Raw genomic sequence first — 25,318 nt, 5'->3', positions numbered from 1 at the left:
ATGAAACGCATGAAAGTAACAAATTTTTGTTGTAGTTTTAATAGTTTCCATCGATAAATAATAAAACTGTTTCTTTAGGAATACAACGAAATCCAACGATTTATCGTTTTTATTTCCAAACTAACATTGATATTTTATCTGACATTTTTCAAAGGTAAATCGATGTTTTAAAAATATCGATGTATCGTCATCCCTTGATACAAGTTTTTCGGTTCTGTTTGGGGTTCTGAGGTTCTGTCCATGTTAATCTCTGGTCCATGTGATCCACAGATTATATAGTACATGTGATCTATGATTCTATCCAGCTAGCTTATTCTGTCATAATTTCGTTTCGTAAGCTTGTTCGTTCGTCATATATCTATCTCATTCTAACGTAATCATCAAAATCGTATTTCGCTCAGAGTAATAATGCGTGAACCTATAGAGAAGCCCTATCACTATGTTTCGTAGAAAGCAAGCGATGTTGGTTTGTTGCTTAGCAACAAATTGGTGGCCACTTTGTTTTGTTTGACAACATAAACATAACGGTTCGATCGATGGCTTTGTTTGTAAATAACTTGGATATTTACGTTATAATAAATAAAAATCGACTATGGTGAATTGCAGTATGTTTGGTTGCAGCTGTAGGAGCGTCAAAGGTGTTAAAGGAGACAGTTTTCGTAGATTTCGAATATTTTTCCATGATTAACATTGATTTTTGGCATTTATTTGTCCCGACACATGTATTATGTTGCTTAAAAAAAACTTTCAAATTTTACTCGAAAATAGCTATGTTAACCTTGAAATCGCATCTAAAATGACGTGTTCAAATTTCAGGCCGATATGACTCGCCGTTTCGGAGATGTGACGGACAAACAAACAAACTCAACACAGGATTTTGGTTCGATGGAGTTGGGATTTATGTATAAATAAATGTAACCTAAGTATATTGTAAATAAAATGAATAAATAAATAAAGAAATAAACACACCCATGTATTTTCAGTTTAATAAAATAAATATAGGCGAATTACAGAAAAATAAATTGGGATAACCCTGCAACCATACTTTACCCATTTTTAGGTTCTTTTTAAAAAAATAAATCTTTGGTAAAAGGAAATTTATGTTTTAAAAATAAATAAAATATTATTACAAATATATGTATTATAAATGTTTGTAAAAGGCAGATTTGTCGTTTATGTTAATAAAATAAAATAATAAATACAAAGGTACATTTTTAAAATATTTACAATGCAAATTAATAACCATTTGGCAATTCTCGACCCGAGTACAGCCCATTGTTTTGCTGCGAACTGTGGCCAACTTAATACCCAATAGTCATAGAATGGTTTTCCTACGTTTGGGCGCCTCTATAGCTTGGCGCATTATTACGATACGAATGAATTTACGAAACGAATTAGTTACAGAATAAGGCCACAGTTCTGTCGCGTATGGTCTCTGGTTCTGTCTTCTGTCGGATTTTCGGTATTGGTATTTTGATTGGTATTTTATTTGGTAATCAACAGTGTCTGCTTGTTTTAATGAATGAACATTTAATTATTTAACCTATGTTCATAAACATGACTACTGGAAGCACAGGAAGTTCGTTCCCCAAATGGCAATTGGCAATTTTGCTCGGAGCACCGATCGCGATAGGTTTAGGTTATCTCTATTTAAAAAATAGACATGAAGACCCCGAGAAGAAGCGGTTGGCAGAAGTAGCAGCCAAAAAAACTATTTCCCTAGATGAAGAGCAATCCAAACCCGAAACGCCTCTTGATCGTGCAACAAAACTGAAGGCCGCTGGAAACCGCGCATTTCACGCTGGAAACTATGATGAGGCAATCGTTTTGTACAATGAAGCTATCGAGGCATGCCCACCAGATCATCCTATCGATCTTGCTACCTATTATCAAAACCGCTCTGCATGCTACGAGAAACGTGAAATGTGGGATAATGTGAAAGAGGACTGCACAAAGGCTCTTTCTTTGAATGAAAAATACGTACGCGCGTTTTTGCGCCGGTCCCGAGCTGCAGAGAAGAGTCTCGATCTAGTTCTCGCGCTAGAAGACGTTACTGCCGCTTGCATCTTAGAAGGTTTTCAGGTTCACGGCTCACTAGTAATGGCAGACCGAATTCTGAAAGCTTTAGGAAAACAGCATGCTAAAGAAGCCATGGCTGATAAAGTCCCTATGATGCCTTCGAACCACTTTATTAAAACATATTTTTCCTCCTTTAGTCAAGATCCCATTATGAACATTCACGGAAGTGAGAAGGAAGACTTGACCTCAGGACTCGGTAAAGCCATCAAGGCGTTGAAAGAACAAGATTATGATAAGATCATTCCTCTGTGCACCGAAGAAATAAACGCAGGTACTTCTCGTAAACTAGAGACCATGTTATTAAGGGCGACATTTAACTTGCTTCTTGGTCAGTATGAAGAAGCGCACGCCGAGTTTACTAAAGTTATAGATGACGAGTCTTGTTCAGTAAAGCTCAGAGTCAACGCATTAATTAAGAGGGCGTCTATGTACATGCAGGAAGAAGACATCGAAGGCTGTCAGGAAGATTGCGAGCTCGCTTCCAAGCTGGATCCCAATAACCCTGACGTTCACCACCATCGTGGCCAAGCGTACCTCGTAACGGGAAAGGTACGCGAAGCCAGTGAAGAGTTCGCTAAGGCTGTGGAGCTTAACCCTGAATATGCCGTAGCTTGCATTCAGAACTGCTATGCCCAATATACTGTCATGAAATTTATTAATAACACGGAAGATCTTTCCAGTGTTTTCCAATCTTTCGAGAGCGCCATAGCCAAGTTTCCCAATTGCTCCGAAGCTTACATACTGTATGCAGAAGTTCTGTCGGATCAGAATGACTTTAGTCGGGCCGAAGCTTTGTACGACAAAGCTATAGAAGTAGACCCCCAGAATGCCAGCGTTCTAGTTAACCGGGGGATCATGGTGCTCAAGCAATCTAGGGATGTAGACAAAGCAGTTAAACTTATCACTAAAGCTATTAATGCTGATAGTAAATGTCTTTTTGCCTACGAAACATTAGGCACCATCGAAGTACAAAGGTATTTATTCATATTAATTATTTTTTTTTACATCTCTTAGAAATATATAAGTTTACAATGTGTCCTGGTCTCAAATGACCGGCTGTAGTCATATGAAAATATATTTTTAAAATATCAACAAAAAATTTAAAAAGTCTCTCTTAAAAGTAAAAGTATGTAATTTTTCTGTGAAAATTTTTACTTCCATATTTCTTTTTTCCTAAAACTGAATTTTTTTTTTTGCTTTTAATAATTTAAATAATGCAATAGCAAATTTATGAGTTTTTTTTTATTACCACGATTTACTAAAATCTTAAATTTCTCAAAAGACTGTTAGAGCTATGACTTCAGTGATATATTTTTATTCATATTTTTTCCTTAAAAGAGATAGACCCCTCTCGTTAAGTTTTTTGTTGATACTTTTTTACATATCTTTATATGGCAATGGTCGGTCACTCGAGCCCGGGACAATTAATAAAATATATTGATTTCAGTGTTCTCCATTCATTGCAAGAAAATCCTCCAGATAAATCCTGTTTAAATCACGTCTGAAGAAACATCTCCTTTCTCTTCCTTAATCTCTCCTCGTTTCCCTTTTCCCATTGAGTAATAGTTTTGATTTAAGGTAATTTATAAACAAATACGTTTATTTATATATCTAGCTTTTTAATCTTTTTTTTCTATTGAATATGTTCTGTAACTTGAATTATAAAAATAAACTTTTATTTTATTGGTTGGTTGGAAGAAATTGCCATTTGGCAATAAGCCCGCCAATGTACAAATAACATTATGTACAAAAAGTTAAATAAATAAAAGAAATAAGGATCTGCACCTAATTAATTAATAGCATTGAATTGGTGTAATATTTTTAATATAATATACCTTAATCATTTATAGCATAAAATTTAGTTTTCAGATACCAGTCAATGAATTATTTAAAATTTTGTAGTAAAAAAATCACTATCATAATATGATATTATGTGTATAACTTTTCTTCCGCTGTTTTCCTGTAGATGGCTTTAGCGGTAAGTAGTGGTCTAAACTCAGAGTAATAATTCTCTAGAGAAGCCCTTAAGCTCTAATGCATAGAAAAAAAGTGTTCCAAATTTTTGGGTTGGTTTTAGTTTGATTTTTGGTTTTAGTTTGATTTTTGGTTTAACAACAAACATGTAATGGACGGTTTTGGTTTGCGCCTTGAAATTCTCAGCCCAACTACCAAATTGTATTGCTGTAATCATAGAATGATGTTTTTCTCTGTATGGGCAACTCTATTAAATTATTACTCTAAGGGTCGAAATAAATAGATCATTCACATCATGCAATAAACTCAGACATCTGTCAACATAACCTCATATAAACATTAGTCGGTTTGTGTCTTCATCATAAAGCTATTCTCGATTGAAAATGTCTTTCTTGGAAACATTAAAATGGGAAGTCCTGCCTCACCCGCTGTATTCTTCAGACGTTCCCCTCTCTGACTATCACTTGTTTCGATCAGTGGCACACGGCCTGGCTGAACAGCACTTCTATTCTCATGAAGAAGTAAAAAATTAGACCAATTTGTGGATCGATGGAAAAAGATTACCAGTTTTTTTCAACGCGGGATTCGTACGCTGCCTAAAAGAGGGGAGAAAGTAGTGGCCAGTGTTGGACAATACTTAATAATCAAAGTGATAATTTATGTTAATTTTGTCGGCAATTAAACCCATAATTTTTATGCCTATTATTATATATGTAGTGCAATGAAAGTATTTCTATGTAAAATTTTAACTATTTATTCTGTATTCAGGTGAGTCACTAACAATATGACTTTTTCAGACCATGAACACAAAACTAATAATAATTTGAAAGAATACTCGAAACTAAACATAAAAATAATATATTATACACATAATATATTATGTTTGAACTGTAATAAATTGAGATTATCCACTGTATTGATTGATGAAAGTGTGCAAATAAAAATGTGTGTAAAAAATTTTAACCACGTCTTTTAAAATTACCCGATCAATGTTAAAAGTGGTAAAGCTAAAATTTTTACATGTTTTTATTTATGTATAATTATCATTAAGTTTATGATAATTTAAATTACTGCTCTATACAAATTAAATTACTCTATAACGCTCTTGGTGAAACCATATATGAATAGTACCTTTTTTATTTTCTAGGAAAAATTTAAAGAAGGCGATTAAACTGTTCGAGAAGGCAATAACATTGGCTAGAACTGAACCAGAGATGACCCACCTATTCGCATTGAAAGACGCCGCAGTCACACAACTGAAGGTCTCCGAAAGATGGGGACTTAACCTCACAACATTTACTCCGACGTAGAATTGTTCTTAAAGAATAATAATTATTCCTCGAGTAGATAGTTTCACAGTATTTGTGGTTATCTCTTAGATTTGTTTAATTCCCGATCCAAGAGTTAACATTATCTTTGATTTTCAGCAACTCGCTTATTGGTCACATATTTTACATTCGGAGCCAGAGCCCCTAAATCTTGTGGGAGAACTTAAGTACAATGTTAGGGATTCAATCTTTAGTGTATTTTCAATAATATTTTTGGGTTATTTTTTAAATTTATTGTCCAAAAATGACTTCCGAATGTGTTTTTTGAAATTAATTTTGTTCAATTAGTAATTATTTTATATTTATATCATTGAACTTGCACACAAAAATATAATTATTATTATTCTAGGCACTAGCCTTTTTTTAAAATTTAATTTATTATGACTTTTATCATTCTTGGTAATATTAGCCAGAAACAATTCTTTAAGAATTTATACATACATTGTATAGTGTAAATTTTAATTTACCCAAATAAAATATATCATCATTCTGTATTTTAATATTAAAAGATTGCCATAATTTGTGGCTACTCCTTAATTTTATTTAATGCATTAAAGCACAATATTATTGCTGAAATCATATTACAGTTTTTATTATTATTTTATTTTAAGAGTGGCTAGAAACTTTACGCTATTGGCAGTTATTTGTTGATTTTTATATATATTATGTTAAATTAGTTTTGTGATGTCTAGTCCATTTTAAAAATTATCACTGTTACAGGTAGATATAAATTCTTATGATAACTAATGCAAACTATCAACAAGACAAATGTTTGGATGAGTTTAGGAACTGATTATTAGTTTCAATTTAAAGTAATCATTTTGTAAACTCAGTATTGTGGAAGAAAAATGTTTCTTAATAATAAAATGTTACTAGTACTATTTGCATTAACTACAGTTCAATTTAATAATTATATACAAATAAGCTTGGAATTACACAAAGAAAGATAGCCTTACAGGGTAGGATTACAATATAAATATTATAAGGCAGGCTAAATAAACTAAACAGATTTTTGTATAGATATATTGTGAAACACTACAAAAATAATGTTACAGTTTTTTTCTTTTTACATTTGCTTTCAAGTTGTACCTAATAATTAAGGGAATCACTATAAATGCAAATTATTTTTTCTCGTGTATAATATGTAGTTAAAAATCTATTGTACCCGCATAGCTTTATTCCAAATTTAATATTCATCTAAATAAATTTATATTTCAAAAAAGAAAATACAGTTTCCATTTTATTATTTCTCCAAGTTACAAGTTTCCTCAAAACATCAAAGAATTTTACATGCGTAATTATTATGGTATATATCAATACAATTTTATGAATGTGTTATTGGGTTTTTTTTGTATTATTATCAAATTATATTATTGATTTACTAGATTGTAAAAATGTTGATTTTAAGGTCATTCATTAGTGGTGTTTTTTTTTTCCGAAACTTTTTTTACAGAAACTACACTGCCGAACTTATGTGATTTCATTTTCACATTAGACCTCCACTACAGCACACCAATATACTTATATTTATACTCCAGAATATTTTAAAATTAGGTTTATTTATGTTAAATAACATGTATTTATTGTATTTTTATTTGGTACTTAAATTATTTTAAAATAGACAACTTTAGAATCCAATTTTTCTTGAATTTTCAAAGCTAGAAAATTAAAAATCTGTTTTATGAAAAATCCAACATATATGTACAATCTGTTTATAATGATAGTTATGGTTTATTACGGAATTATATAGCTATACTTTAAAAGGTGAACTTTGGACTTGAAAACTTGATTTTATCTACAGATAACACCTTTATCAATGAGATTTGGTTATTTGTCTAGTTTGCATTTTATGTAAAAATGTTTCGGTTTAATATCTCTCAAATTAATACAATTATTTCAAAGAAACATGTATCAAATTTTTATTTTAAAATATTATTTGAAAAACTACATAAAAAAAAAGATTTATATGAATTCTCTATTTGGGGTAAAGTTTTCAGCAAATATCTTGGCACCTTTATTCTTTATATGCAAAGACATTTATTTATTGAACTAAAAATGGTTGATACCAGATTAGGTTGATATGGTTGGTTTGACACTGAAAGAAAAACAACATACAGGAAATAATAATTTGTAAAGCATTATACATTTGTATGTAGTAAATATTTTCACTTTTTGTTATAAATTTAAGCTCGAAGAAATGTCAGGATAACATCAGCTAGTTTAGTTGATAGAAAAGTTAGCTGAACATTATTTCCATTGTTTGAATTCAGAATTAGGGCCTTATCAGTTATATTTATCTAGTATCATAATTGATTTTATTTAAAAAGTGCATAAAATTTTAATGTTTCATTGACCTTTAAACTATGTAAATTTTTTGTTGTTGCTATTTTTAAATAATAATAATATTTGTGTTTTATTTCAAATGGAGTAGCCACATCAATTACTTCAAAATTTCAATTTGTTGCTTAGAATATTAATAAATATAGATACTTTAATTATTGTAAAAAAGTTTTATATCTTTCTTTCTGCATAAACAAAATCAGCATAGATATTACTATTATAAAAATTAAATTTTCATTTATATATTTATTTTTCGTACTAGTAGAGCCATGGAAATTAATATGCTCCCAAATATCGTGGATTAATGCAGATTACATTAAGATTAATTTGGACAAAAATATTAAATCAATAAATTCTTAAGCATTATAAAATGTACATAATGTATTGATTTAAAAAATGCCAAAATAAAGAAAAAAAAAAATCTTTAGACTAATTTGGTTTAAATTGTTTGTAGCTTCATACAAGTCGGATGATAAAGAAAACTTGGGCATTTTCAGATTTTACATATATATTTAAGGCACAGATTTTTTAATTTGTCTTTTTTATTTTCATTTTTTTTGCACCACAACAGGCCAGGAGGTGCAATTACAGTGGTGAACTACATCACAGAACACCCAGGCTTGAGAAAAATCACATTTTATTTTTTGTGTTCTCACCGGGAATCGAACCCGGAACCTTTCGTGTGTGAGTCAAGCATCTTGACCACTACACCACGGAGGCTGCATAATGATTTTTCTATAACATTTCTATGACTATGACTACTTAATGATTTTTCTATGATAACATTAAGTTTCAATCCCTCTGGAAGAATCCTACCCACGTCATTCTCATATTTATGCACCTTTATTTCCCACTTGTGATGTCTTAGTTTTAAATTCAACATTACCTTCGCTTTAAAACCGTTAACTTTTTATTAGTCATTAAAATATTTTAAAAATATATACTATTGGAAGTTTTATTAGGTACGCAGGTATTTAATAGGTTGATGCAAAAGTTGTCATATACATTGTTTTACATAGCATTGCATTGTAAAACTACTCTGGTTAAATGTTTTTTGACAAGTATTTTTAGCAAATATTAAAATACACAACAGTCCCGTTTCACCGAATTTGATGGGACCGATGAGGTTTCGATTAAACGAAAGTTCGGTTTAACCGATTGGTTAATAGCCTTTAGTTTTTTTTGCATTGTCACAGAAACTCGTTTTCTCTTTTCTGCCATAACTACTGCAGATCACTAAACAATATTGACAAACTAAACACAATGTGAAAAACAATACAGTAAAGACTCTTTGCGGATGATGCGTGAATAATCGGGTTGCGGTCCTCTGGCTAGTGCCTCGGACTCATGCACTGAATGTTCATGGTTTGAATCCCACTCTACTCCAACTTGATTCCAATTTCTAGTTATTTACAACTCGTCGAAAATGGCCCTCAAAATGAAATATTTGGGTAAATAATAAGAACGCAAATATTTCTTTTTTACAAAAAAAAAATACATATATCAGGAAAAAATTATAAAACAAAAATGGAGAAATTGAATCATGATCTAAATAATGTATCTCTATGGCTAAAAATTAATAAATTAAAATTAAATACAAACAAGACAAAATATATGAATATAGGAAACAAAAGTATAGAAGTAGATAATGAAAAACGGAATTAAGTTAGTGAAATGAAATGTTTGGGTGTAATGATGGATTCCAAGCTTACATTTCATCAAAATACTAAGATGGTAACGAAAAAGATTGCAATTTTTTTTTCAATTTTGGGAAGAATTAGAAGATTTATTATTGGCATTTATTGGACGTAGTTATGCAGAAAGCGTCCAACCCTCAAAAGGCTAAAAATTAGTTTAATGCCGGTTTTGATAGCATACCTAGAGATGCAAGGCGGTAAAATTACCGCGGTATTTTTCGGTAAGAAATGAATTTTTAATTTATATTTTTCAAAGATATTACAAATACGAGTAGCTTTGTTTTAGGACACTTAACATGACTGCAAAAACCAGGTTTAGATCCATCTGGTGGTTGTCGAGATTTATTAGAAGTATGGGACGTTCAAGGTCATTCGGTATGTACTTTATTTATAAAAAAGGTTATTATGTTTTGAAACTTAACAGGATCGATGGACATAGGGTCCTTAGTAAAAAAACCTTAAGTTTGTGAACTTGAACGAGCACCGCTCATGCCACGATTTTGAAAAAATGATGCTTAAAATCAGTTTTTTGTGTATAATTACGTCCCTGAAGGTTTTTTAGAAAAAAATATACGAAAGTCCGAGAAAATAAAATTTACTTAAAAATCGTAATATTTTTTTTTCGTAGAATCAATACTTTCCAAGATACACGTTTGAACATCAAATACATTTTATCAAAATAGCGGAAAGCGCTATTTGCACTAACTTTTTACTAATTGTTTGATAGTTGACCTACCAAAAGTCATCATCATCATCATCATTGTTCCATGTCCGCTACCTAGTTGGAGCATATGGTGTTCACAAAGATCCTCCAGGCATCTCGGTCGGATGCCAGCTCCTGCGCATCCTCACAAGTCAGATTCGCATCTCGTAGTTGTGACATGAACTACCAACTAAATTAGCAGCGGAGGTCTAAGACGTCGAGAACTTGATGATGACTTTTGGTAGGTCAACTATCAAATAATTAGTAAAAAGTTAGTGCAAATACCGCTTTTCCGCTATTTTGATAAAATGTATTTGATGTTCAAACATGTATCTTGGAAAGTATTGATTCTACGAAAAAAAAAATATTACGATTTTTAAGTAAATTTTATTTTCTCGGACATTCGTATATTTTTTTTCTATAAAACCTTCAGGGATGTAATTATACACAAAAAACTAATTTCAAGCATTATTTTTTCAAAATCGTGGCATGAGCGGTGGTCGTTCAAGGTCACAAACTTAAGGTTTTACTAAGGACCCTATGTCCATCGATCCTGTTAAGTTTCAAAACATAATAACCATTTTTATAAAAAAAAGTTTAAAAAGTACATACCGAATGACCTTGAACGTCCCATACTTCTAATAAATCTCGACAACCACCAGATGGATCTAAACCTGGTTTTTGCAGTCATGTAAAGTGTCCTAAAACAAAGCTCCTCGTATTTGTAATATCTTTGAAAAATAAAAATTAGTACGTCAAATTCGTTTCTTACCGTAAATTACGGTATTTCTCCGCGACTTCTGGTAAAATTACGTAATTTTACATCCATAAGCGTACCACGATATCTTTGTGCTGAAAACGACCAAGCTCTAAGTGCTATACTTTTTTGCCTATTAAATAAATTTGGACGTTTTCAGCACATAAAGATATTGTAGTATGCTATCGAAACCAGTATTAAACTCATTTTTAGAATTTTGAGGGTTGGACGCTTTCTGCATGACTACGTCCAATTGAAAGTGTGAGCTAACTCAAGAAATCAGAAAAATGATTGAACCAGTCATGTGGGAATTAGGTACATCGACTTAGAATGGATAACATGGTCTATGCATGAATGCCCCATAAGTAAATAGGGAAAACAATGTAAGACCACAAACGCCTTTCTATGTATTGAGATGTTTTTGAACATCCATCATACTCCTGACATTGCATCTCCTCAACCACCATCAAGAGATTTGAAATAAATTACATACTTGAAATACATAAAATTAGTTTTTTTTATCACAGATGTTCTATAAGCACAGAATGCGACTACTGGAGATGAAGAAAGGTCATCAAATAAAATGGCACCTATTAATTGTATTGGAGTAGATATAACTTTCAGAAAAAAAATTTTTTTCTTATAAAAACTTAACAAACATTTTCATCAACCAATAATTATTGATTTCTTGTATATATTATAAAAACTAGGATTTAGTTACGAAGCCAGAAACCAATCGTGTCCTTTTATGTATTCATTATATAATAGGTATCTGTTTAACTTATAACAATTTTTACATGCGCTATTTTAAAAAAAAGTATTTTTCCTGCGAGTGGTATAATAAAGAAAGCAAAAACTAATATTGAGAGTACAGTTTATAAAATGTAGATTAAGATTGATCATGATTAAGGTGATTTTTTGTATCAGACCTTTGGTTATACCTAATCTTTATGATTGCTTCTTATAATATTGTGCTTTTAAATGCAAATTTGAAATAGTAAAATAATTCTTGTAAAACTTTTATTACGACATATTGTATTTACTTCATAGTTGTTTTTGTATAGATCATTTTTGTTTTAGAATAATACAGTTATTGAATTTTATTGATAACATTTGTTTTCATCATTATTTCCCTATCCACACCTAATAGTGCATAGGGTACTGCATTGGTATACCTGCAGCGCATCAGGATAAAGTTTTGCTACATGAAGGTAAGATGATCAGTCTTACGCTTCAGGTGCCAGACCAAGGACTATGAAAAGAATATAGTTGTGCAGAAAGCAGACAGGTCCCAATTTCTTAAAAAACAGATATTGATGCAGTAAGGTTAATTCTCAACTTCAGCAATAAAGCTCAAATTACAACAATTCTTACAATCAGCAGAAAACATCCATAACTATCGTCTGTTTCCAAGATTACTAACACTACACGAGGCATACTTATCTCCGCTCGATTTTCTAGTAAGGGATTTTTACCTGAGATGGAGTGGGAAATACTCGTCCAGGGTTTTGCACACACAGAACTGAATTCTTCATCCGCCTGGACACAAATAAAATGTATATCATTTGAATAATGATATTTTAGTTGAGTAAATAAATGCACATGGTTGTGTGGTATGCCAGACTTTAAAAATTCTTAAAACTGTTTAAATGCATATTGTATTATAAAAAAAAAACGAATGTATGCATTATTTATCATTTTCCAGAGTAAAAAAAAAAACATTCAACCTGTTGTAGCGATTTAATTATTCACTCTTTTCACAAAAGTGCTATTATCTCTGTTTCACATTCACTCAGGCTGCTTTCTGCATAACTATGTTAAAATATTCTAGTGTAACAACACCTTTTTAAGTGAATATTGTTTTTTTTTTTTATTTATTAAGGAAAAACAACAGTTGTTATATAAGAATACAAAATATAAAAAAAGTACATACAATCCAATTAAAGTTTTTCACAAATATAATGAGAGCACATGTTACACAGTAAATAGAAAAATAATATATTATATCAGACATGAGAAAAAAAAAGGAGCTCTTAAGAAGGTTAAGGGATGAGGAAATAGAGTGGAGATGGATTTTCATATTATAGTTGAGCAATTCAAAATTTTGATATTATAATAAAATAAACATAATTAAAGGAACATAAACTTATTACACACTGACAAATGTTTTATTTTACAGTGTTTCATGTCAACCATGCCGAGAATCGATCCAAAGATCACTTGTAAGGAAGGTAAACGAGCTAACTATTAGACCACGAGACGGACAGGAAAATTGGATTTATATATGTGCAAACTTCAACTAGCAGCTGCAGCAGAAAATTTTACATTCATACTCCTATTTTGTTTATACGATACGTAGGTATGTAAGATACGTGTTATTTAATAATAAAATAAGCTACCTTCTTGCCCAAAAATTTACTGGAATAATATTTTTTAGTTACATTATTAAAAAATAACAATTTTATGCTTGAAGCACTAACTTTGTAGTTATTCATTACAAAATAAATAAAAACAACTTGGTTTTTAATCACTTATTTTTTCTATTAACCGGTTTCAAAGCTATATAGGCTTATAATTAGAAATCAAACACTGATTTGAGTCTACTGAACACTTTATTTTATTTTTACAAATATAAACATATAAAAATAAAAACTTCTTGACAATTGTTTCGCCTTATTAGGGCATTTTCAAACAAAACATTCGCAGCATATCTCAATCAATTTTATTACATGAAGGTAAGGTGATCAGTCTTACGCTTCAGGTACCAGTCCAGGGACTATAAAAATATTCTAGTGTGAAAACACACTTTTAAATAAATATTTCATACCAACCATGTCGGGAATCGAACCCGAGACCTCTTGCATGGTAGGCAAACGCGCGGACCATTACACCACGAGGCCTGACCGACTATAAATAAGTGGTTAAAAACAAAGTTGTTTTTATTTATTTCAATTAAAAATAGTTCGTTTTTAAAAAACATTTCCGAAGCTATTTTTCCATAAGAAAGATTTATTTTCGAAGATATTACATTATGTAATTGGCGCTATATAATGGCGCTCATAATAATAATAATATAGAAAAATATTCGAATCCTTGAAACAAAAAATACTAAAGTGGCACCACCACCTGCAAATAAATTATCACCATCATTCCCTTTCCGCACCCAATGGTGCATAGGGCACTGCATTTGTACACCAACCGCATCGCATATTGATCATCTTTACATGAAGGTTAGATGATCAGTGTTACACTTCAGGTGTCATTCCAGGGACATTCTAGTGTGAAAACACCTTTTTAAATAAATATTTCATGTCAACCATGCCAGGAATCAAACCTGAGACCTCTCAAATGGTAAGCAAGCGTGCTGACGACTTCACCACGATGCCAACGCAAATAAATACTTACAAAAAAATATATTTATTTATATATAAATAGAGGTATTTAGAGAAATATTAATGGGTTAAATAAATAAGATAATAGAGTACAAACTATTTTATTCACACCATTTATTTATAATGCAGTGGTAATTGTAGAAGTTAGAAGAAGTTAACATGAAACAGAGTTTAGACTTTATATCCAACAAAGTGTCGTTTACCAATGCATTCACCAATATAGAACCAGCAAAATACTTCAACTCCAACCAGAGTGTTGAGCCACGCTTCTTTCACTGTCAGTTCCTTCCACTTGCCTGACTTGGCGCTGCTCATCAGTTTCCCTAACCCCGCCTTGATTTGGGGAATATCTCCTGGAGATGGCGGTGTCAATTCCACTTTGGCATACCTCAAGAAAACATTGAATTTTGGTTTTCCCTGAGCGATGAGATCTAAAGTTACAATAAAAGTGTTAGGGATAATGTTTGAGTATGTCCAAATGCTTGCAGACTGGCTGGATTTCCTCCCTAGGAAGTTATTCATATTTAAATTTATTTCAACAGAGAGGGAAAACATTTTTGAGGTGTTAGGGATAAACTAAAATTTACTGACTGCTAAAATGACAGACTACTTATGGTTTGATTACATTACACCAATTCAAATTTCAGATTTATTGTCTTCTATATTACGGTGAATATTCTTTCCAGAATTTTCCGTCATTGTGGACAAGCTTTATTTCCTAGGTATGCCTATAAGCACTTGTAACTGTATCCCAAACAATTTTTGAAATTCCAAAGAGGAAATATTTCAAGATTATATTATTATATTTTAAATTAAGAGCACATATAAAAACGTTTGAATGACATTGATTAATTAATATGTTTTCCTCGGCTCTATTACTTGTCAAAGGGAATTCTCAAGACACCATAAGTATCCTGACAAAACGAGTAGAAAAGATATGGGTAATATAGATCTAAATTAAATTATCTAGACTTAGGAAAGCGTGGACGTTGATTTTAAAATAATACAAATTTAATATAAACAGCAAAAAAAATAAACTTTGAAATATAAAGCAGATTACATAATTCTTTTGATATCTTAAAATAGGTAATTACAGGTTTCATTGATACTTACTATTTACCATCCCTGGAAGTTTTCCAACAAGAGATGCCATTTTAAAGAAAACGATGAGAATTCAAGTTATTTGAAATGGGCAAAATATTACCGAGGTTGAAGTTGAAAATTTTATCTTAACCTAAGCGGCCATCGATTGACACCGCACACCAGGATACGGATTGAATAAGTTGCTTGTGCGCCCGCATGAATTGAATACCCAAATTTTATTTGCATACACACAAAAAATATATTTTCATTTTCTTAGTAGAGTTTTATTAAGTATGAGTTGTTATTTCTTTTTTACTAAGAACTTATATTTTACTAGTCTACCATCGACAATATCCTGCACATGAATAATATAATAATAATAATATAATAAATAGTTACCCATGCATAAATTTTCTTTTCTTTTCAAAAAAATTAATAAGAATAAGAAAAACTAAAACAAATTTTGTTCAAAGTTGGATTAGGTAAACTAGGAGAGAATAAAGATATAAATTAAATAAATTGTCTATGTTTTATGAATGTATGTATGTACGTGTATGCGCATGGGTGTATTAACATGTGTGTCTATGTATGTATGTATACATACAGATGTTCTTTAAACCCTGTCACATCCGAAACCACGATGATCAGTATGGACAAGAAATATTAGTATATTAAAAAAAATATTTAGAACAAAGATTTTTTTTTTAATAAAATATTTAAAAAAACAAATGGTCGCTTACGCAAGGGAGAAGTGAGGGGAGCGCGGCGCAGTATCAGACTCCTCCTCGTTTCTCCCCTGCAACCATTTGCTTTTTTTGATAATTTATTATTTTAAATTTTAATCGTTCTAAAAAGATATTTTAATGTCCCAATATGTTTTTTTGCTCATACTGATCATCGTAGTTTCGGATGTGAACACATAATAAAAAATATCAAAAAAAGCAAATGGTCGCTTACTTCTGCAGGGGAGAAACGAGAAGGGGGGAGTTTGATACACCGACAACCACGGAGCTGTGCTGCCCTCACTTCTCCCCTTCATAAGTAAGCAACCATTTTTTTTTTAATATTTTTTTTTTAAACATTTTCTTTGTTCTAAATATTTTTTTAATATGTCTTCTTGCCCATACTGATCATCGTGGTTTCGGATATGACATGGCTTAAAGAACACCTGTATAAATAAATAAATTTAATTTAAACTTTTTTAATTTGTAATTTAAGAAAAACAATGTACTTTGTCATCACATGCTAAGGATTTATTCAAATGATTTAGAAAACAAGCGGGTTTTAAGTTTTATCCGAAACATCACTTCGAACGTTACTTATACGGGGCCAAACACATCCACTCCACGGAAGGTAAAAAGCCTTACGTGGTGGTCGAGTCGGCCGACGGGCAGCTGTCCCACGAGCGGAGGCTGCGGTCGGGTCTTCTGTATTCGGAAAAAGCGGCACTCGTATATAATTTTCCTTATATTAATTATAATTATATTATCATGACGGGGAATTAAAATAGGAAAAACAAATGGTGAACCAACTTTCCATCCCACATATCCGATATGGCACGATTATGAACGGCTATTTCATCGGTATATACTGAGACGGTGTAAACTAATATTGATATTTATGTACGGAAGTGTGTATATTTGTATGAAAATTCAAAATATTTTCGTCGGTAACCGGTAATTGAACATGTTTAGAAAAAAAATTAAACACATCATATTTTTTACACAGAAAACTTAATTTTACTTTGTAGATCAAATTGAAAACAATTTTTAACTTCCCATCAGAATACGTACCGTGGAAGAGGCGATTTTCTTTTTAATCTCAAGTTTCTACTAATTAGCGAATTTTCCCGCTCACTTTGGCGGAAAAACGGACAACTTCCGTCTATTTATACGCGCGAACGCGGAACTTGATTTTACAGACTCCGAGATAATTAAATCTCATTATTTTTTCTTGATCTCGCCACCATATCTAAATAACAAACTAAACTACCAGACAAAACTAAACAAAAGACTACAAAAATTACAAAAGATGTTAAAAATATTATTATCAACAGTAGAACGTGAATTTTAAAAGTAAAAATATTTTGTTAAATGTATGTAACCCGTAAGGGTTTATCAATGAAAAATTTAAATTTAAAAAAATAAAAAATAAAAAAACTACCCCACATATGATAACTTTTTTCGTTTCTGATTGATTTCCCCCGTGATAAAGTGTTGGTTTTACTAACCGAACTTCATCATCATCGTTCCATGTCCGCTCCCTAGTAGGAGCATATGATATCCACAAAGAGCCTACATGCATCTCTATCAGCTGCCAACTCTTTTACGTCCTCCCAAGTTAGGTTCTCATCCCAAAGTTCTGACATAAACTGCCGATGAATAGTCAGCAGTGGACGTCCAGGTCGTCGACAACCGGGTGCAGTAGATAAGCGTGGTTAAGGCTTCCAGGAGCCATCCGCAGCATATAGCCTAGCCAACCATGTCGCCTCCACTTGATGACTATTGTCACTGGAGTTTGCTGCGTGTGTCTCTTATTACTTATTTACGCACAAAGTCAAAACACCACAAGCCCAAGATTCTTCTAAGACACCTATTCTCAAAACTCAGAATTTTTCTGTTTTGGGCTCTAATGGGGTGTCACGATTCGTATCTGTAGAGGAGAATAGGTGTTATGTAGGCGTTATATAGGCGGCATTTGGTTTTCACTGAGTAAATATCCGATCTCTAGACAGCCTTCATACTGTTAAATGTGGCGCCTGCTATTCCTAGCCACACTCCCAGTTCTTTTTGAAAGCTGTCATTTTCCGTAACAACTCTCGATCCTTTCAATGACATGGTTTGACAGAGTCAGGGGATTTGGAGCATCAAGGCATGAAGTGTTACACAGTACATGGGTTTTTGCAATATTGATTTTTAAACCCATGCATGCGAAGTACCTATTTAGGATATCTACTGTGACCTGAAGACCCCTGACTGAATCGTTAATTATAACCGCATCATCGGCATACTCTAGGTCGCAGAGTATTCGGGAAGAGGAGACGGATATTCCTCGATCTAGTGGAATTGACTTCCTTAAGATGAAGTCCTCGAGGATTATAAAAATGAATGGTGCAAGGACGCAACCTTGACAAACTCTGGTGGTGATCTTAAACCAACCTGGGACAACATCGTTGATTCTGATTCGGCATTCGCTATTTGAGTGAAGGGCTTTGATAAGTTCGACTAGTTTTAGAGGTACCCCATATGCTTCTAGTAGTTGTGGATATATGATCCGCGCATGATCTACCAGGTAGGAACCCTGCCTGGTTCTCCCTCAATACTCGCACAATGGGTCCTCGAACTCTTTGCAGTATTATATATTATTCAACTTTAATTAATTCACTTTTACCGGTAGGTACACTAAATAGCGTGATTCCACGATAGTTATCGCAGTTTAATGGGTCACCCTTTTTGTGCAATGCGGTGATCTCCTCATTTACCCGCAGTCTCTCGGGCACCTCTCTTGTACCCACTCCTTTGTCGAGTTGTTGATTTTTCCAAATTAATTATCCGTTTAACGTTGCCGGGTCGGGTATAAGGGATACCGGTGTCCGGTGGCAGATCCTGCCTATAGTAATTACCTACCACCTTGGTGATCTCTTCATTATGGCAAAGGAGAAGCAACTTCACACATGGCAAGAATTTTGGGTAGCCTCATCCCAAGCCAAGGAAAGACATATTTTCCAATTGAAGCCAAATGTAACAGAAAAGCCTTGGTTTTCCAAAGTGATTCTGAACAAATTTAAGACATCTTCAGAATGCGTATTGGACATTGTTGTAATGGTTCTCGTCTGTCCTGAATCCATGTCCGGGACTCTGCCATGTGCAAACGTCAGCTTGAGGAGGAAGGTCTAGATCATGTTTTTTTTTTTATGCCCCATTAATGATTGTTATCCTGAGTTCCTATCCGACCTCTCCAATATCAACGTCCCGTTCCCTATTTATATTCTTACTCTCCTGTCCCCACCCAATAAACGTGTATTTAAAATTATATGTAAATATTTAGTTATAAATGGTGTTAAACTGTAAATATGTTATATTATCATATGTATATATTACATTAAATACTAACTTACTAACTTGTAAATATTATATTACTAACACATGCGTAAATATGTATATAAAAATAACAAAAAATTCGACACTGGCCAGAACACCCGAGTTGAGAGGTGAAAAGGTCATTAAAAAACGAAGAAGAAGTAATCTAGTCTCTGGTATAAACTTCCGTTTGTTTTTGAAACTGACGTTTAATTTTTAATTTTTAGGTTAATGCCACAGACGGCACAGAATAGAGATACGACGCAAGCAATAAATGGTTATTATTATGATTGCTACACAATCTGTTTTAGTTACCAATCTATAGGATATTAAAATGTGATATCGATATTTCTTTTGATTTTCACACAGTTTTACAAATATGAATGATGATTATCAAGAAAAGAATCCGATTGAGCAGTTATCTTTAATCAATAAATTTGCTACAATAAAAACTAAATGTACTTTGCCTTTACATGGATTAATTAAGGCCATTGATCCAGTATCAGAATGGTGGGTGTTATGAAAAGCTTTTATTTTTGAAGTACTGTGCTGTTTATGATTATGCATTTTAAAAGAAAATACATTAATTAATTACAAAATCTTACATGAATATAAAATCTATCTAGGCTGGCCAACTGTATTATGTGGAGTATAGGTTGTATTATACCAACGTCTCGTTTTTAAGCCACTATTTTGACCATGTCCTGTATAAAATTGTGCATTTAGAAGAATATGGTATAATAAACGAGGTGTTCTAGTATTTTTTTTTTTATAATAGTGTATCGGTATATGAAAATTTCTTCCAACCAACTAAATTCGCCCTTAATTCTGTAATTTTAGGTCACATATTATTGCACTGAAACATGTTTATAAACATTGCACTTTTATTTTTAGTATTATCATAAACACACTGGATGACACGTTGGGAACTGTCATTTTGATGGGAAACTATGTCAGTGAAATTAAAGTCAGTCAACCCCCTGATGGATACATGGAGTGTATATCTAACGAGATGGGCTCAGAAACATTGAATGATGGATCTCAGAGGAAAAATGAAGTTCACAGTTGGCTGGTAAAGAATTTATTACCAGTAGTTGACATAAATGGAGTTCTCGACGTACATAATGGTCAGTTGCGTATCACACCTCCATACGGGCCAGACGATTGTATTAGTAATAATTCTATAATTCTAGGGAGGATTCAACATTTACTCAAAAACATGAAAACCTAAATATACATTTTCAGGGTGATGAACAGTATTTTGATCTATAATATTATTATGAACCTCTGCTTTTCTGGGCAATATGTAACTGATAAATTTGAACTAGATATAAAAATAATGGGAGTTATTTATGAATTTATTTAGTTGTGTTTCCTTGGGTGATATTCCAAACGCTCCCGTGACTGTAGAAAAAGCTCTTATCTCGCGTATTTACTTACAAAATATGCAAGATAAAAGTATTTTACAGCCGCGAGAGCGGTTCAGAATAGCTGAGCATGTATTTTGATAATTTATTTTTTTTACATATTGTTATAATAAATTAAACATACAGAAATGAATCATGAATTTTCTTTTTAATGATCAGAATTTTTTTTTTTAATCAGTACACAAATATATAATTTTTGCTATAATCTGACTTTATATCATGTGCACATCCTTTTATACTTTTATGTTCTCAAAGAGTGTAAGTTCAGCAACGTGGATTCTAAGGGAAGTGTTAAAATAAAATGGATCAGTTTTCAGGAAGCAATCCCTGTCCTGAAAGGTTTGACACCGCTGCAGAAAAAAACTAGTTAAATAGTCTTATAAAGTATACTTGAGGGGGTTAAATGCAAAACCGCCACTGTGCATGATCACTATTTATGGGAAGATTAAAAAAACCAGTAGCCAAATGACTATTTCTTTTAAATTCAATGTGCATATTCAGCTTAAAATGAATAGTATTTTCGCTACCTGTTATACCACGCACAAGTTGCACATTGAACTTAAAAGGAATAGTCTTTTTGATTCTGGTTTTGTTGGTCATCCCAAAGACAGTGATCATGGACAGCGGCGGTTTTGCATTTAACCCCCTCACTTGTAGTCTTCAAAATTGTGCACAGGAAAGAGGCCAATTTCATGCTAACCATAGTACCAGGTACTTTGTTTTATGCACTAAAACCTTTTTTTTATTTTGGTGTATATACATTAGACACCTCACTAGGGCCCAAAGTAGCAACATTCCGAGTTTTGAGAATAGGTGTCTCAGAAGAATCTTGGTTGTGCGGTCGTTTGACTTTTTGAAGAAATGAAGTAATAAAGGTGACAACGTCATCAAGCGGAGGCAATACGGTTGGCTTGGCTATGTGCTGCAGATGCCTTTTTAACCACACTTGCCTACTTTACAAGGCATCAGGTTCTCGACGGCCTGGACGTCCACTGCTGACTGTTTGTAAGCAGTTCATGTCAGAACTACGAGACGCGAACCTGACTTGGGAGGACGTACAGGAGCTGGCAGCTGACAGAGATGCTAGGAGGATCTTTGTGGACACCATATGCTCCAATTAGGGAGCGGACATGGAATAATGAATACAGTAGAACTCCGTTTAACCGAACTCCAGTCATCAGGATTGTCAAATACCCAGATTGTTATTAGGAAATAAAAAATAAAGGAGATGTTTTAATTGTGTAATTAACTTTGCTGGGTATGTTAAAGTAAGTTTTTTATGTAATTCCAATTCACTGTATTATTTCAAATGCGATAAAATCGGACACTCATTAATCCGGATAATTAGAGTTTTACTGTATATCAAAACTGTGTTCAGGCAGATGAAGAAAATAGTTATGTGTGTGAAATAGAACCCAGGGCCCGTATTCTAATGGGAAGATAAAATTTATCTTATATTTTATCTAAAAAGTTAAATTAAGTTTTCTGCATGAAAAATAAAATATGTTTGTAATTTTTTGTTCTAAACGTGTTTAATTATAGGTTACAAACGGAGATACTTGGAATTTTCATTCAAATATACACAAATTCTTAAATAAATATGGAAGTTACTTTATACAGTCTCGATATGTACCGACGAAGATGGCGTTTATAATTGCGGCCCTGGACATGTTTTCGACTATGGCTACTCTTAGATAAAAACCCTTAAAAAGAAAATTAAGTGGAGGTTAGTCTGCCTTATTGTGTAGTAATTAGTGCGGTTGCCTATAAAGTCCTAGGTTTGATCCTGGCAGGGCACAAAAGTCCGAATTGGAATATGGGCTGACCAAAAATATTTACTTGTAAACAATTTTTTTTTTCTATATTTATAAATATGAATAGTTTTTAAATATTTTAAACATCTTTTATTTAGTAAAAACATCTTTAGAAGACAAAAAAATATATAATATTTAATGGGAAAAAAGACTCGAGAGAATTTAGATTGATTTAAAAAATAAACAATATGAAAAATTGCTTTAGCGGAATATTTTAATAAGATTTTCCATTTTTATTTGTCAAAAAGCTCAGAGCCACTTTCTTAAGTCACAATACCATATACCTTCGGTTCTATAAGTAAGCTTAAAGTGTCTTTATCTGACTTTGGAGATGTTTTCTTTTCTTCTTCTATATGTTGGACATGAGTGACAAGTGATGTAAATTTTCATAACAATCTTTGAGCGAGGTCCTCCTTGAGTACCCTAGTAATCTAGTATTGTTTTAAAATCTTTATTCAGAGACTCTTAGGCCTCTTCAGTAAATTCCCCAATGTGCAATATTGCTGCATTGCAATCTCTGCACCATCATCATTCCCTTTCCGCACCTTATGGAGCATAGGGCACTGCATTGGTAAACCAATCGCAGCGTAACTTTTTTTCTTACATGAAGGTAAGCTGATCAGTCTTGCGCTTCAGGTACCAGTCCAGGGACTATGAAATATTTTAGTCCAAAAACCCCTTTAAATAAATATTTCATGGCCCTGGGAATCGAACCAGAGACCTCTTGCATGGTAGACAAATGCGCTGACCACTACATCACGAGGCCGACACCATGAATCATTATTTTATTCACACTAGCTGAGCTGGCATATAATACCATTTGTAAAGTTGTACAAATATTTTCGCAGTGCAGATGCATAAGATTTATATGCCCTAATATTTATGCCAAACCGAAAGAAATTGTTTGAGAGTATGTAAAAAAAAAAATTTCAATGACTAATAACTTGAAAATCTCAGGATGTTAAATATACGCCTTGCAGTGTTACCATCGTTTGTAATCCCACTAATAGCTTTGGTTGGTCTACCGATAAACCCATTTCCAAGCAAAATTTCCTCAAAATAAGCTTTTTTTTTCTGTCATTTGCTTTTCTTCATGTCTCTGCATTGCCATTTTCTAATTAATTAATTAATTAATTATGGATAACTTATATAGCGCCATTTTCGTAATAAAATACCTCAAGGGCGCTTTACATGGTGATTCTATTGTTAAGTTAATTTAATTGAAGCTTTTAAATTTGTAATTTAATTAAAATAATTTATTTTGTTGTCACGTGCTACGGATTTATTCAAATGATTTAGAGAACAAGTGGGTTTTAAGTTTTTTCCGAAACATCACTTCACTTTCACAGCCTCGCACCTCTGCTGGGAGAGCATTCCATGCCATAGGGCCTGCGACCGCAAATGCGCGTTCACCAAATTTAGTGCGCTGTTTGCGTAGAGGTATAATAACTTTTCCTCTCGCCGTAGACGTAGCTGATCTAAGCGTGAGACGCCTGTCAGCTAGTTCATCTGGAATGAATAGTTCCCTTAGATATTCCGGAGCCGAGTTGTGCAGTGACTTATACATAAGCCAACAGAGTTTGCATTCAACCCTCTGTGGAAAACGTAGCCAGTGTAGTTCCCGAAGTAGTGGAGTGATATGACTGAACTTAGAGATTCCGAAAATAAGTCTCGCTGCGGCATTCAATACAGATTGTAGGCGAGTCATTTTGTTCATTGGTAGACCTGCATAGATACCATTACAATAATCGACTCTAGACACTACAAACGCATTTATTAATTGACGGGTGGCATCAACCGGCAAATTTTTGCGTATGCATTTAATTTGTCTCAGCTGGTAGAAGCATGAACTTATCGTTCTACTAATTTGAGCGTCAAGAGATAGGTCAGAATTGAGTAAAACTCCCAGTAGTTTAACGGTGGGTAAAGCAGTACTCCCTACATTAGGTAGAGCCGTATCCTGGATCAAATTCTGTCGTCTGGCTGAAGCCACCCACAGTTGTTCAGTTTTTGATGGGTTTAATGTTAGTCTGTTTTCTAATATCTATTTCTAATTGCTAATATCTATTTTGCCATCCGCCTTTTCAGAAAACCACGCGGTCGGGTGTAACAATTGATTGTCCTTAAGAACCGCTGCGATAGCATCAAAACATAAACCTATGTTTAACCATTTTTCATTTCATAAAAGTGATTCTGAACAAGTTTGAGACATCCTCCATATGTAGAATGCGCATTGGGCATTGCTGCAATGGTTCTCACCTGATCAGAATTTATGACTGAGACTCTGCCATTTGCGAATGTCAGCTTCAGGGGGAAGATTTAGACCATGTTTTTTTGGACCCCCACAAATGATTGTTATCCTGATTTCCTATCCGACCTCTCCGATATTAACATCCCATTCCCTATTCATATTCTAACTCTCCTGTCCCTACCCAAAAAACATGTATTTAAAATTCTATGTAAACATTGGGCTATAAATGGTGTTAATAATGTAAATGTCTTTAGTTAAGTAGGGACTCCATACTTGATATCCATATTCCAATAAAGGTCTTACATATAGTAGGGCCAATTTAATAGGTCACATTTGACACTTCATCAAAATTCAACAACATAACCTTGTAAGGGCGGTAGTAAAATATTATTTA

The 25,318-nt window shown here is 32.8% G+C and overlaps 2 protein-coding genes across 2 annotated transcripts; one reads left to right on the top strand and one right to left on the bottom strand.

Annotated features, from left to right (window-relative positions):
- Window positions 1–1,394: 1,394 nt before the first annotated feature.
- On the top strand, window positions 1,395–11,985 carry Tom70 (translocase of outer membrane 70). Its single transcript, XM_088241205.1, has 2 exons — window positions 1,395–3,053; window positions 5,201–11,985. Exons 1-2 carry the CDS (start codon window positions 1,546–1,548, stop codon window positions 5,361–5,363), a joined length of 1,671 nt encoding a protein of 556 aa, XP_088097331.1. The 5' UTR covers window positions 1,395–1,545; the 3' UTR covers window positions 5,364–11,985.
- Window positions 11,986–14,355: 2,370 nt separating this feature from the next.
- ATPsynG (ATP synthase, subunit G) lies at window positions 14,356–15,521 on the bottom strand. Its single transcript, XM_088241211.1, has 2 exons — window positions 15,384–15,521; window positions 14,356–14,701 (listed from the first exon to the last, which is right to left on the bottom strand). Exons 1-2 carry the CDS (start codon window positions 15,421–15,423, stop codon window positions 14,442–14,444), a joined length of 300 nt encoding a protein of 99 aa, XP_088097337.1. The 5' UTR covers window positions 15,424–15,521; the 3' UTR covers window positions 14,356–14,441.
- Between the last annotated feature and the right edge of the window lie 9,797 nt (window positions 15,522–25,318).

This window comes from Micrasema longulum, unplaced genomic scaffold (assembly GCF_059751315.1).
Source record: "Micrasema longulum isolate JH-2025_06_02 unplaced genomic scaffold, ASM5975131v1 h1tg002780l, whole genome shotgun sequence".
Classification (NCBI taxonomy): Eukaryota; Metazoa; Arthropoda; class Insecta; order Trichoptera; family Brachycentridae; genus Micrasema; species Micrasema longulum.
This window is presented reverse-complemented; position numbering and strand designations above follow the sequence as displayed.

What these genes read in the sequence shown, in the direction of transcription:
- Tom70 (XM_088241205.1), top strand. Translation starts at nt 1,546, where the DNA reads ATGTTCATAAACATGACTACTGGAAGCACAGGAAGTTCGTTCCCCAAA. An exon ending in GGCACCATCGAAGTACAAAG is followed by an intron (nt 3,054 to 5,200) that starts GTATTTATTCAT and finishes TTTATTTTCTAG; the next exon opens with GAAAAATTTAAAGAAGGCGA.
- ATPsynG (XM_088241211.1), bottom strand. Translation starts at nt 15,423, where the DNA reads ATGGCATCTCTTGTTGGAAAACTTCCAGGGATGGTAAATA. An exon ending in ACTTCCAGGGATGGTAAATA is followed by an intron (nt 14,702 to 15,383) that starts GTAAGTATCAAT and finishes TTGTAACTTTAG; the next exon opens with ATCTCATCGCTCAGGGAAAA.